The 13,151-nt window shown below is 54.0% G+C and overlaps 4 protein-coding genes across 4 annotated transcripts; 2 read left to right on the top strand and 2 right to left on the bottom strand.

Annotated features, from left to right (window-relative positions):
• Window positions 1–839: 839 nt before the first annotated feature.
• Window positions 840–4,453, bottom strand: NEUTE1DRAFT_146985 (uncharacterized protein; the record flags this gene model as incomplete). The annotated part of the gene is made up of 4 exons (XM_009853585.1): window positions 840–1,205; window positions 1,281–3,421; window positions 3,487–3,829; window positions 3,968–4,453. The coding sequence occupies 4 exons, from the start codon at window positions 4,190–4,192 to the stop codon at window positions 1,137–1,139; spliced, it is 2,778 nt and encodes a 925-aa protein (XP_009851887.1).
• A 1,840-nt stretch (window positions 4,454–6,293) lies between these two features.
• Window positions 6,294–7,134, top strand: NEUTE1DRAFT_101544 (uncharacterized protein; the record flags this gene model as incomplete). The annotated part of the gene is made up of 3 exons (XM_009853584.1): window positions 6,294–6,343; window positions 6,478–6,564; window positions 6,840–7,134. The coding sequence occupies 3 exons, from the start codon at window positions 6,294–6,296 to the stop codon at window positions 7,132–7,134; spliced, it is 432 nt and encodes a 143-aa protein (XP_009851886.1).
• Window positions 7,135–7,475: 341 nt separating this feature from the next.
• NEUTE1DRAFT_138445 (uncharacterized protein) lies at window positions 7,476–8,140 on the top strand (the record flags this gene model as incomplete). The annotated part of the gene is made up of 3 exons (XM_009853583.1): window positions 7,476–7,543; window positions 7,624–7,948; window positions 8,015–8,140. The coding sequence occupies 3 exons, from the start codon at window positions 7,476–7,478 to the stop codon at window positions 8,138–8,140; spliced, it is 519 nt and encodes a 172-aa protein (XP_009851885.1).
• A 451-nt stretch (window positions 8,141–8,591) lies between these two features.
• NEUTE1DRAFT_122834 (uncharacterized protein) lies at window positions 8,592–12,578 on the bottom strand (the record flags this gene model as incomplete). Its single annotated transcript, XM_009853582.1, has 2 exons — window positions 8,592–9,870; window positions 9,928–12,578. 2 exons carry the CDS (start codon window positions 12,546–12,548, stop codon window positions 8,592–8,594), a joined length of 3,900 nt encoding a protein of 1,299 aa, XP_009851884.1.
• Between the last annotated feature and the right edge of the window lie 573 nt (window positions 12,579–13,151).

Raw genomic sequence — 13,151 nt, 5'->3', positions numbered from 1 at the left:
CTCCCCCTCCCCCTCCCCCCCCCCCCCTTTTTTTTTTTTTTTTTTTTATACAAACTCTCATCAATTAGGTTCACTTTCACTACTACTTACAAAGACAATGAATGTCCTTCCTTGAAACTACCTACCTAGGAATCTTTAGTATAAGGCTAGCTAGCTCATATAGTTTATCTATAGACGACTTACAGAGTACCTAAAAAAGTAACCTTGAATGTTTCTTTCTACCCGCTGCCTCCTCCAAGGTATGAACTACCTATCTACTCAAATAGTTCTGGTAACTACCTAGGTATGTTTGGGTACCTACCTACCTAGTCTTGTAACTCCTTTTTCTAGGGGAAAAAAAATATATATTGTTGGTTATTCTCTTTCCTAAACTTTAACGCACATAGGTGAGGTAAGGGAAAGTATAAGATACCTACAACTAACCACTTTCGTGCATGTGCCGAGATTGATGGAGTTGATTGTCGAATACGTAGGTAGTCTAGACGACATTTCCAAAACGAAGAAGGGACGGAGGAAGAAAGGGGGTATCCTGGTTAGAGTTATACCAGACGCCACCAAAGACATCGCATCGCAATCTTGACTCAAGATGGATATAGTAAGTATGTTGTTAGGACGTCATTGTAACTGTAGATTATGCTGTTTTGCTCTTATGCTCTGTTCTCTCATGCTTCTTCATTGCTACCTCATGCTTTCTCATCTCCTCCCATTCAACCCTTTCGTTCCCCCCTTTTTGTGCCCCCCCCCTCTCTCTCTCGTCGTCTGTAATGCCTCACTTCCCTTCCCTTCTTCTCTTCCCTTCTCCTCTTCCTCCTCCCCCAAGAATGCAACGCCATGATAGGCAGTCGGTTTCCTAACAGAACAGGGCATGGCAAGGTACTAAACAAACAACAATAGGTATGGAATGCACCAACACAACCTGAGGACGACAACCATCTTAAGGTATCCCGTCCATGTCCCAACATGTGAAGAAGCAACGCAAAGCAAAACGACTATGATGGTTCTTTTAATCGTCTATCCCTTCTTTCTTGAGGATGACAAGACAACAAGGCTGATTGTCCAATAACACCGAATTCTACTATTAGACACCACACCGTATTCCATACCACGTATCACATACCACATACCGCGATGCTCGATCAAGCAGCTTGCACCTGCCTCTTGAGATCCGCCCACTTCCTAGTAAGCGTTTCATGAGCCGAGTTAATCTGCTCATAACATGAGTTAGCATTCTTTTCATTGTCCCAATTATTCTGTCCCTGACAAGAAATATAAGAACTTACCTCAGCGTACTGCAACTTGGTCTGCACCAACTGCTCCTCCAAATCCGCCAGCTCCTTCTCCAGCTTCTGATTCTCCTCATGCACCTTCTCGTTCCTCTTCATTAAATCGTCCCGCTCCAGATTCCACTTGTTCTCCAGCTCCGTTGCTTGATGCTCAATGACCACCCTCAGCTCCTTCACCTGGCCCCTGAGAGATTCATTCTCATCCCTGAGCTCTTCATTCTCCACCTTTGTCCTCACCAGCTCTGTCGCAAGCGAGGCCTGCTCGCGATCCACGGCCTCGATGCGCTCTTCGAGTCGGCGTACTATGACCGTGTAATTGGTATTGGCCTGCTTCAGACCTTCGAGTTCCTGCTCCCGCTCCTTCTCGGCCTTGGTCTTTTCCTCCCACTCTTTGCCGTACTCCTTGAGCAGCTCGGCCGTGATGTTGACGTCACACGCGTCGCGGACGAGCTGGTCAGCACGGTAGACCTCCTTGTCGATGCTAGCGGAGCTGGAGCCGAAGAAGCCATTCTCGAGGATGGAGTTGGACGACGGGGTGGCGTCGATGTAGACGTCGAAGAGACGGTCCTTGAGGAAGGTGGTGAGCTGCGACATGTCGGACATGCCGAGGAGGGCAGTCGCGTTCTTTTGCATGAGCACAATGCCGAACTTGATGATGGCCGACAGACCCTCGGAGAAGATCAGGTCATAGATGCGCAGAACGAGCTGCAGGGGGAAGCGATAGGCGAACAAGGTGAGGAACCACTGCGTGGCGTAGAGGTGAGGGGAGATGCCGCGCCGATGGAGGTGGCAGTAGAGAGCGGGCTCGAGGTCCTCGAGGATGCGCTCAAACTGGTAGAGGCACTTGTGCAGACCGGGCATGTCCTGGATAAAGAGCTCGCGAAGGTGGTATTGGTTCATTAGTCGTACCAGCAGGCAGAAGGCCTCCTCCTCGGGCATGTTGAAGAGAAGAGGCATGACGAGGAAGTTCATGCCCTGAGCATAGCCGACGGCTTCGTCAAAGAGAGCATATGCCTTGCACACGCCAAAGAGGCCCTCCTGAAGCCCTTGGGCGGCGGCAAATTTGGAATAGCTCGTTCGAGCGCCCAGATCCCTTCTAATGACCTTTTCGAGCCTCGATAACATTTCCTTGTCTTCTTTTTCCTTCTTCTTGCGCTCCGCCGCGGCAAGAGCCTGGGCCTTGGCGAGGGCTTCCGCGTCTTTCTCTGTCGGAGAAGGAGCGCCGGTTCCGTTGGGCCCAGATTTTTCTGAGTGAACTGACGAGGCAGAAGAGGGCGTATCCTTGCCGCTCGGCTTGCCGCCGTTACTCAGTGATATTGAGGCATTGCTCTGCCTGTCAGTTTTCCTTTCCTTGTCTGTACCCCTCGCAACCAAGTCTCGGTAGACTGTTTCCAGTTCCTCATTTTTGCTTTGTGCCAGAACTTGCCAGATGACTCCACGGATGGCGCTGGGGATACCCTTTGCGATGGCCTCCTTCAACTGCTCAGGGCTTGTCCGAGCAACAGCTGCGGGACCTTCGTACACAACCGTCTGCCACAGATCCCAGTCCACAGGAGTATCGGAGCCTGCTGGGCCAGCAGTGACCCCGGATGCGGTACCGGGAGCGAGAGCCGGGTTGGGAGTTGGTGGAAGCGGCGATGGAGGGGGTTGGACTGCTTCCTTCTCCTCCGGGGTAGCGCTCTTCTCATCATCGTCTCCCGTGGGCGCGCTGCCCTCCTCTCTTAAGCGCAACTGCTTGAAGCGATCCTTGAGAGTGTTCTTATTGCCCTCCTCGTCAACCTTGCCTAATGTCCCATCGGGGTTGCTGGAGAGAGTTGCAACAGAGCTGGCGGTATTCCGTCTTGGAGCTGTTGTGGCGGCTGGCGGTGGGGGTGGGTTGGCTTGCTCCTTTGATGAACTCCTGGACAGCCAGGAAAAGGGGCTAGTTAGTTTTCGGGTGACGGGAGGCGGTGGTGCTGGAGTAAGGGCAGCGGGCGCAGGCGCAGGAGGAGCGGCAGCAGCCACGGCAGCGGCCACGGGTGGGCTTTTTACAGCTTCGTCGGTAGCGGAAGGTGACCACGGCATGGCGGGCAGGGCACTAGCTATACTGCTTATTGACAGCTTCTTGGTTGACGAAGGCGCCGTATCAAGGGATTTTTCTGGATTCCCTCGTTAGTACAGTCTGGTGGGTTTTGCTTGGCTGTGCGTACAGCTTCCAACGTACCTGTTTTATCTCCAATTGTAGAATTATCGTTTAGGCTTACATCGTCCAGCGATGCAGCCGAGAAAGCGGACGCCTCTGAAACTTTGGAAGCATGCGAGATGCGGTGTAGCGACTTGTTTTCCTGCTCCTGTGCCGGGGTCTCGAAGACGTCTTCCTGCTCCTCTTCCTTGATCTCTGTCGTCTTGGGAACTTGGGGTGTCTCGGTGGTGTGGGAGCGGGCGTCGTGGTCGGCGTCGGCGGCGGCAGAATCGTCCATGGATGGGGAGCGCGGGCGGTGAAACGAGGAAGAGCGTTTTGTTAGGGACCTTACGGAACCTGTGTCGATGGCATCTTCAAACGTATCCTGCATGATGGGCAATAATCATGGTTGTGGTCGCTGGTCAGCACTCGCTCGTATAGTACTCTTGTTACTTTGGATTGCACTGCCTTGTACCTCCCTAGGGGCAAGTGACATGGTAACTTGAAGGGAAGGGAGACTTACGGTGTCCTTGTCGTCTGGGTCGGACAAGTTGGTGGGAGCGAGAGAGGCTGGTCGCTGGTGGTCGGGCTGGGAGTCCTTGTCCTTTGTCTCTGTTACGGGAGAGGAAGCAGCGTCCTCTTTCTCGTGCTCGTGGGTGACCTCCTGAACCGTCTCCGTGGGCATCTCTTTGGTAGCGACCGCCTCGTGGGGGGCAGCAGCCCCTTCCTGTACTTCGGATGCCGACATTTCGGTTGTTTCTTGGGAGGTGGAAACCCAAGGAATAGGTACAGGCTGCTCCGGCTCTAGACAATATACGAGGCGGCGACACAAGGACGGGCGAGAGCGGGTGACAAGTAAGGTGGTGGTGGTGGGTGCAGTGGTGTGGTACTAGAGATAGGTAGGTAGGTAGTGGTGGCCCGTTGTTTACGCGGCAGGGCGACTGGCCATTGATAAACGGAAATACAAGCAAGCAAGTGCGTGGAAGTGCTGGCTGGCTGGCTGCTGGATATTCAATTGGCGGAGAGGGACGGAGGGAGAGCGAGACAAGACACCCCTCACACACACACAGCTGCTCGACTCCAGTCGCTTTCCACTGGTCGACAATGGGTGATCAATGACGGGGGCAAGTGCTGCAAACAGGGCCGCTTAAAGACAAGACAGGAATCACTGGCAGTACTAGTTGTTGAGAGTCTGAGTGGTAGTGGGTGGTCTGGAGGAAAGAAGTGAGGGACAAGGTCGGGACGGGCAGGTCGACTCGCTGCCGCTGGCTGCTGTTGTCGTGATACGAATTGTGTGTGTGTCTGGGTGCAGAATGATTGATGCTTGTAAGTGCAAAATGTCCATGGTCGGTCAGTGTGTCGTCCCCTGAGAGGTTTTCGGGTACACGGTACGCCAAGCCTGCACTAACTGAGGCCCTAAATGGGCCGATGTCAAGTCGCGGGTACCTAGCAGACTAATCACTCCACCAGCATCCACGCAGTTTGTTTACCGTACTTTTGTCATTGTTCACCGCACTTGCTCGTGTGCTCAGGGCCACCAAGAACTATTACGGGATGAGACGCCGTGGGTACTATCAACATGACGGACATACATTACCTCTAGGTATCTTTCTACGCAGGGAATACTGAGGTTGATAGACAGCAGCTGTCAGTATTGCAGCCCTTGAGGTTCCTGTGTTGCTTTTACCCGACGTACAGTAATATACATACATATCTCTATGTACAGCATAAAAACCAAGACATCCACAGCATTGAGATGCAATTAAACCTCCTTTCTGTGCTTATGCTCTCTCCACATACAAAAAAGCTAATATTCAAGTCAAAGCAAGCCACCCGATCAAATGTGAGGCCGCAAACACGTTCACTCCATCAAACATTCGCCGGCCATGATTCGATGCACATCCTTCATCGGCTGGTTGGCGGCGTCTACGATGGCGCGTCCATAGCGGGACAAAAAAGTCTAGAATAGAATGGGGAACATGGGGGGGTTTTCCCCAATGGTATGCGCAGCGGTTTTTCTGAAACGGAGGAGGGGCATGGATCTGCCGAAATGCGCCAATCATCGGCAAAATGTATTGGAATGTCTTGAGGTTTTCGCCGTTTTCTTCCTCCCCCACCCCACCCTCCTTTACAATGTTGCAACACCACCTTCACCACCTTCTCCAGAGTCCAGACACACGGCATAGGTACATAGTTCCTCTGATAAACTTCAAATACCAGGCATGTCTGCTTGATCGACAGCGGAAACCCCATCGCCCCAACCCAGAGCATTGGAAACCCCACGATAGCCGTTGCCTCATAGAATTCCCAAAACATCAGGATGTCAAAGATGGCATTGCCTATTTCGCCTAAACTCCGCAACGAACAAGGTTCGGGATCCGCCTAAGCCCTCGCTTTGCCCTCTCCTTTTCTACACTATAGCCAAGAACCGAGATGCCGTTGTGCCAGCCCTGTGCGGTCAACCACCTTCTAGAAGAACCAAGCGAATCTAGAAATCGTCTGTTCCGTTGTTATCCGTGTTCCCCTGTCCCCTTGCCCGAAATATTGGCGGGTGGTGGGTGGTTAGATTCTTGGCGGCTGACGCCCCCTTTTCCGCAAGTGCTGAGACTGGGATTCGAAATATAAACAGTCGGAACACGGCTCAATGCATTGACCAGACACTCTTCGATATTCAGTTATACACTCAACGGACGAGTTACACAAAGCTTCACGCACATAGTTTTGACGGTGGAAGTCATTCTATCAGCGTTTTTAGTTCTTTTTTTCCTTCTCTCTGCGTTGTGCTGCTGTAAATATCGAAACGGCAGGGTCGAGGTACTTGCACTTCCTGGCGTCCAACCTCTTTTCACATGCATAGCTTGAAGTCAGGCATTAAACACCACGGAATGAGAGCAGAATTGTGGGAATCACTTGATAATTTGAGTCGTGTTCAGCTAAGTCAAAGAAAAGTCTATATATTCGCCAAACACACCATCTCGCTTCACGTATTCCAAGTCATTCAATTCTCTTCGCTTCCACGTTTCCGGGGTCAAGGGCGGCCATTCGCGATTCTCACGGTCTAAACTGCAATAGCCTTGGGGCGAGTGTCCCAGTTGTGTCCATGATACAAGTGCCGAGTTTGTCAGACAGATAAGCATCTCATTCCCTTCCTTCATTTCCTTTCATCCTCTCTTTAAAAGTAGTAATCATTGAGAACCTGGTTGGCTATAGGTAGGTGAGAACCTTGATGGCACTTGGATGAAGCCCTCGATGAGGGTATTACTCCGATTTCATCCAGAACCTCGGTGTTACTGTTGTTGGCGCTAGAGGTCCTGTTTACCCCATGAAACCGCTGTTGAAACTTGAAGGTATCGTGAGATTGGAGGATGCCGATATCGCAGCAAATCACCCCCGAGGCGCGACAATCGACTCTGCCACAAACCTTTCCCATCACCAAACCTGAACCTGAACCTGAACCTGAACCTGAACCTGGACAACAATTTGTACCCCAATCATCCGCCTCTTGACCAGAATAGCCGTTCTCCTACCGTCATCCCACCCAGAGTACCCACGACTTCCTCAATTGCAGCCCACCCGGTTGAACACTTGTCCAACAGCTATCACTCCGTGATTCCACATTCATCCCGGCCACCAACGGCCAGCAACCGACTGGAATCCCACGTGGCTTCAACTTCCAAAATTACGCCATGAACAGCATTGGCCAGGGTGCCGAGTCCGGAGTTGTTCTGGGGGCGGCCCTGGAAGAGGCGAACGCACGAATTGCCGATCGGGTATTCCTGCATCTGGTTGATGGCCATCTCGGCCGCGTGGCAATGGACGGACCAAGCCCCATCCCTTGCCAGGACGGATCCTGAGGTTGGGACATAATTCTCCTGCCGTCGTTCCCACCTGAAACCCTATAACCACCATCACCAGTTGTTAAAGATGCTCCAGCGAGGAACACTGCCTCACGTGCCCAACTCAGCAAGATCAAGCAAGAGGGGAGACCATGAACAATGGCACTGCCAACCGGGTACGAAAAAACGGCCACGATGCCAAGTGGTTTCCGGGCGCTCAAGAATCTTTCAGGGCTTTTCACCAACCCTTCCACAGCTTCGGAGTAGGACCATCGAAGCTAATGGTCCCCGCGTTGCCAACGCCGTGATGGCTCCTGTGACCACCCACGCGGCCAACCTTCAGTGGGGAGTTCCCAGCCAGCTTAACCATCCCCACCGATCAGCATTTGAAGCAAGAAACCCAACTACTCGAGGACCTCAGCTCCCCATCGCTGAGCTTGAATCGATCCATCATCTTGAGCCACTCAGACCAACGTCAACGCTCTATTGTGAGGCAAGTTTGCTCACTGGTCCTTGAACCGACGCCGCGCCGTGGATTCTACTGGCTCAGCGCCCATCATATCCACCCAAGCGGCTCAACCATCGTCTCACAATATGTCCACGATGTTATTGTTGACCTTGAAATCGACTTCTTCGAGTCATTCGACAACTTCGAGTTCGAGGTGGATGTAGATTTATCCATTCGTCCATCGCCATGCTGCCGAGATGGCCACCACGGCTAGTCCACGAAACAGTCGCCACGCTACCATGTTCGCTTCGTCAAGCCCAAGGCCTATCAATCAGCCGGTTCCAGCAAGAAAACCTCCGATTCGAAGCCGGGCCCCATAATCTATCTTTTCGGCGAGTGTTTCTACCTTTAGCACGAGCAGAATGGAGAGGGAATGCGGATTCGACGTGTAAAGCAAACGACAAACGCCGCAAGACTCTTCATTTCAAGATGATTAAGGGGCAGGACACACTTCAAGATGATTTAAGTTCATAACAAGGGTTCAGTACTGAGCGGCAACAATCATCGTTATTTTGAAAACCAGGTAAGGTGCTTGCCCCTGATCTGATCTGAACTTTTCTAGTGTCACCCAAACTTTCATTCCCCGCACAGCAAACCTTATCGAATCCAGCAAACCAGCAGATATCATCTGTACTCCAACGAAAGTAAGCAAAGGGCACGGATACCCCTTACTTTCCTTTTAATTCCCGACTCTTTTTAGTTCCAAACTCCTTCCAGATACAACATCCTCCACCACCCGAATTTGAAATCCCAATTCTCTTCCTAAATTCCTTCTCTTTCACACATCTCTCCTTCCCCCAAATCTAATCATCAAACTCATCAATCTCCTTCACCAACTCCCTCACCACCTCAGACACCTCCTCCAACCCAATCTCCTCCACTTCCCCTTCCCCTTCCCCTCGCACATCCCCACTTCCCTCTCCAAAACTCAAATCCCACGTTCTCTCCCCAACCGGCGCCCTTAATTGCCACGCCTCCGCCTCCCTCTCCACCACCCCCGCACTCCTCAAGTCCTCCACCAAGTCCAACACATCCACCATCTCCAGGATCTCCCAGGACAACGACGGGACTGAACCCGGGTTAAAAGCGGGGAAAGGGGCTGGGTAGCCGGAGTTGAAGGCAGGAGGGGGTTGTTGCTGCTGTTGCTGCTGCTGGAAAGTGACTTGAGCCTGCTCAAAGAGGTGGGAGGGGATAAGCCGCGAAGAGAAAGAGAAGTAGTTGTAGGGAGTCGGAAGGGGGAGCTGCTGCTCCAAGGCTGTCGGACGGCGGGGAACGAAAGGGTTTAGGCCTGCGTCATTGTGGTGGAGGAAAGCAGGAGTGGAGTGGGGATTGAACCCAGGACTGGAAGCAGAACCAGAACCAGAACCAAAACCGGCGCTGTCACCATCTGGACACTGCTGAGGTACCAACTCCCACACGGCGCCTACGTTCCCCCAAGGCGAAGGCGAAGGAGGGAAGTGGATCACCGTGTTGTAGTCGGCGAAGTGGACGCGGCGCTGGGGGTGAAGAGATTGGAGAGGTTGGTGATGGTACCCGTGAACGTGGGCGTGGGCGTGAGGAGGACCAAAAGGCGGTTGATCATAGCCGTAGCCGTAGCCGTGGGGGTAGGAAGCAGGCGGCGCAAGCGGGAAAGTAAGCGGTCCAGGGGTGGTGCCCACAGAAAAAACAGGGAGAGGAGCCAGGCCACAGCCAAGATCAGGGACAGGACCAGGATCGTCACGGCCGGAGTGGTAAGTCTGCAGGAGCAGACGTCGCTCCTCCGCCGAGGTAATGTCGTTGTGGTGCTGCTCAGGAGCGTTGGGAAGGAACTGGGGCTGGGGCTGGGCGGGATGGACATGGGTTTGGTTGTCGCCATCAGTCTCATCAGGGCCGGCAAAAGTTGTGCCAGTGCCATTACTACGACCATAGCCATCGCTACTGATGGTGCCTTTGATCCTCTCGCTCGTCTCGCTTGTGGTATTATTACCAGTGGTGGTGCTGGCGATAGCTGTAGCCGATGCAGACTGAAGAATGGGGCTGGCAGCATAGATGTCCGCCTGGCTGTGGCCGTGGTCATCTTGAACAGCAGCGTGGTGAGATTTGCTAGCTTCCAAGTTGCTGGTCTCCTCTAACTAGGAGAGAGAGCCAGCAGAATTGGACGCCTTGGATTGTTGTTGCTGCTGCTTGAATGACTTGGACAGCTTGGCTTTGGTGTGGGTGTGAGCAGGGGCTTGACCAAGAGGCGGGAAGTTCTCTTCGAAGTCTGGACGGGCTGGGTCGAACAAAGACGGGGGCGGCAGCTTTTTCTTCTCCTCGGTGGCAGTGGCAGCCTGGGGTTCGCAAAGGGGTAAGAAGGCGTGCGAAGGAAAAGACCAAGAGCCAAACGACACGCTGGGAGGGCGGCGAAGTGCGAACTCTGGCTGGTGATGATTCCGCTGGTGACCTTGGTGAGATGGCCTCAGGTGCCGGGGAGCACGAGGGTGGTCACGACGGTGATCCGTCCAAGAGTTGACGCGGCCGGGGTCTAAGGATGACAACGACTCTTCTCCACCGAGCTGTTGCTGTTGTTGCGGCACCAAAGACGGAGGTTCCGAAGACAACGACGACTGCTCAGCTGCTGATGACTGGTGCTGCTGGGGGACGACAGCGGCAGGGGCGAGAAATAAAGGCGGAACGAACTCCTCGGCAGTAGCAGAGAGCGAATCCCTTTCACTACGTCGACCGGATGGCACGAACTCGGGAGCATCGGGAGCCAGGGACCGCGGCACAAACGGTATGGCTGTTGCGGAGAAAGAGGAAGAGGAGAGGAAAATGGGTGCAGCGTCAACCGCCGTAGCGGGAGCATTAATGGCATCAGCCACCGTTGTGGAAGTGCAAGGTTCAACCGCCGCCGCGGAGAGACCTGTGTGATGGTGAGCTGGTTCTGCCACCGAAGAGGCGAGACCGCTGTGATAAACAAGATCAGGAGCCGAAACCACCTGTCTGCTGCTGCTGAAATCAAATTGGGCCTCACCGACCATCAGCTCGAGCTCATGGTGAGTCCTGCCGGTAGGAGAGGTGATAAGCCCCTCGATCCCGGACTCAGCCAGCTCTCGCTTCTGGCCGGCATACAAAGCAAGTTCGGCCTTCCTGAGGCGCGCGAATTGCTGATGTAGCTCCAGCTTCTCCGACCAAAGGCGGCGCACGTAGCCTTCGTCCAAGTACATGTGCTGGTTGTGGCTCTGGTGTCCAACATCACCGTTCCTGATGTGCCCTTGCCAGCGAGGCAAAGGCCAGGCACGGCTGGGCGGACCCCAGCCCACAGACACAGGCGACATGACGGACTCGGGCGCACGCAGCTTGCTACCTTTACTTCCTTCCTGCTTCCACTTCTGCTTCTTCATCTTCTTGTTCCTCTTGTCGGCATGAACGTGGCCGGAACCAGCAGCGACAACGTTATCGCGCGCGCTCAGGCTGGGTTGCCCCGGGGAAACCTGGCTGACGCGGCGGTTGGCTTCGTACATGTACTCGGCCGCGCTTGGAAACGGGATGTTCTCAGGCCCAGGCGAGGAGACGTTATCCGAATCCGGAGACTTGACGGTCCAAAACCCGTTGAACGGATTCGGCTTGGCCAGGACAACTGAGAGGAAGTCCTCCGTCAAGTTCGTCTTGCCCTTCAGCAGGGGAGCTAGACGAGGCGCGGGAGGGCAGGGAGATGAAGGAGGCGTGAGTCCTCTACGAATGGAGAATCCACGATTGGCGGCAGAAGTGGTGTCGGAGGGGGTGTCGGAGGTGATGATGGTGTCGAAGGTACTGGCAGCCGCGGCAAAAGCTTCAGAAGAAGAAAAAGCAGAAGGAAGAGTGTCAATGCTAGTGTTGACCCTATTGCTGGGGTTGCCTCTGGGAGACCCCTCGTTACCCCCAGACGAACGGCCGTCTCCGAAGGTGGAAGAAGAAGATGGCGGCTCGGTTCCAGCCGCCGCCGCCGCCTCCTCCGAAGAAGAAGCAGCAGCAGCAGCAGACACAGCCTTCCCCTTGGCCTTATCACCCTCACTCTTCACACCCCCTTCGACATTGTCATTGTCATTGTTATAGTGTCCATACTCTACCGACGGCAGCAGCAGCAGCCCGGAGGCACCACCACCACCGCCATGGTAAAGCGGGATCCAGCACGATGCAAGACCCCCAGAGACCCTAACAACAGGCAACAGAGCCCAGCGAGACGACGACAAACCCCCGGACGACTTCAACTTCGAATTTGACTTTGTCTTGGCATCTTTCGACAACCTCGCCTCTAGCTTGGCCCGCATCTTCTCCAACTCGCGCGCCTTGACGCTCGCCAGGTGCGCCAGGTACGCCGCTCCGTCCTGGGGGAAGAAGGGCGACCTGAGCACACCAATGTACGAGGCCGCGGCACGCACGTGCACGTACTTCAACCGCGCCTGCTCCGGGGCGCTCATCCACCTGGCTTTACCCCCACCACCAGCAGCAACACGGTTGCCCGTGCTGGCGGCAGCGGCGGAGGAGGGGATGGGCGCGGAGACCGGAGAGGGAGAGGGAGAGGAAGACGCTGACGCCGAGGAGGAGGAGGAAGAAACGGGGGCGGAAGCGGAGGGCAAGGGGACCTCGGAAGAGGAGGAAACAGAGGACACAAGGCCGTCGTCACCGCGGGCGCTGGCGCGGACGCAGGCTCTGGCGTCGGTGGTGCCAGGGCCGTTGTCATTGCCTTTGCTGTTGGAAGACACGACGACGGGGTTGGTGCTCTGGTTCTTCTCGGGAGCCATTTCTGCGGTTCTGTTCATGAATTGTTAGTGAGTGTCCGGCCACAAAGGCGTGCGAGGGAATACTAAATGGGTGCCAAACTGAGGTGAAACCTTGATGAGAAAGAAAGGAACCTCTTGGACTGTCACCATGGAGATGGGACAGACGAGGCGAGAGATGAAGTTCGAGATCTGATTTGGTGATGAGGGGCAGCAAGAGACAGGTTTTCTTACGAGGATCTTGGGGTGGGAGGAGAGGGAAGAAAAACGGCCGGCAGGCTCCCCTTGCTATGCGCGTACTGTTGTGAGTCAAGATGTCAGTGATTTTGCCCAATCACAACGAAAACCGTGCGAGGGATCGGTGGTGATGATCACGATGATAAATAACCACGAGACACGTAGGTACTTACAAGACTTTCGAGACGGGAGAGAGAAACCAAAAAACCAGAAGGCAGGATGTTTGCTCCACGCGGGTTCTGCCAAAAACAACATCAGCAGATGATCACAACAACTTGAGCAACAGGTTCCTTACGTGTATGGAGAGATTTTCGTTACGTCGATCTCAAAGACGGTTGATATGTTCGGGTGTCTGTCTAGAAGAAGAGGAGAGAAAAAAAGATAGGAAAAACAGGAAAAAGGAGTTTA

Source organism: Neurospora tetrasperma (genome assembly GCF_000213175.1).
Source record: "Neurospora tetrasperma FGSC 2508 unplaced genomic scaffold NEUTE1scaffold_4, whole genome shotgun sequence".
Taxonomy (NCBI): Eukaryota; Fungi; Ascomycota; class Sordariomycetes; order Sordariales; family Sordariaceae; genus Neurospora; species Neurospora tetrasperma.
The sequence above is the reverse complement of the archived record's forward strand: the minus strand, read 5'-3'. Positions and strand labels throughout refer to the sequence as shown.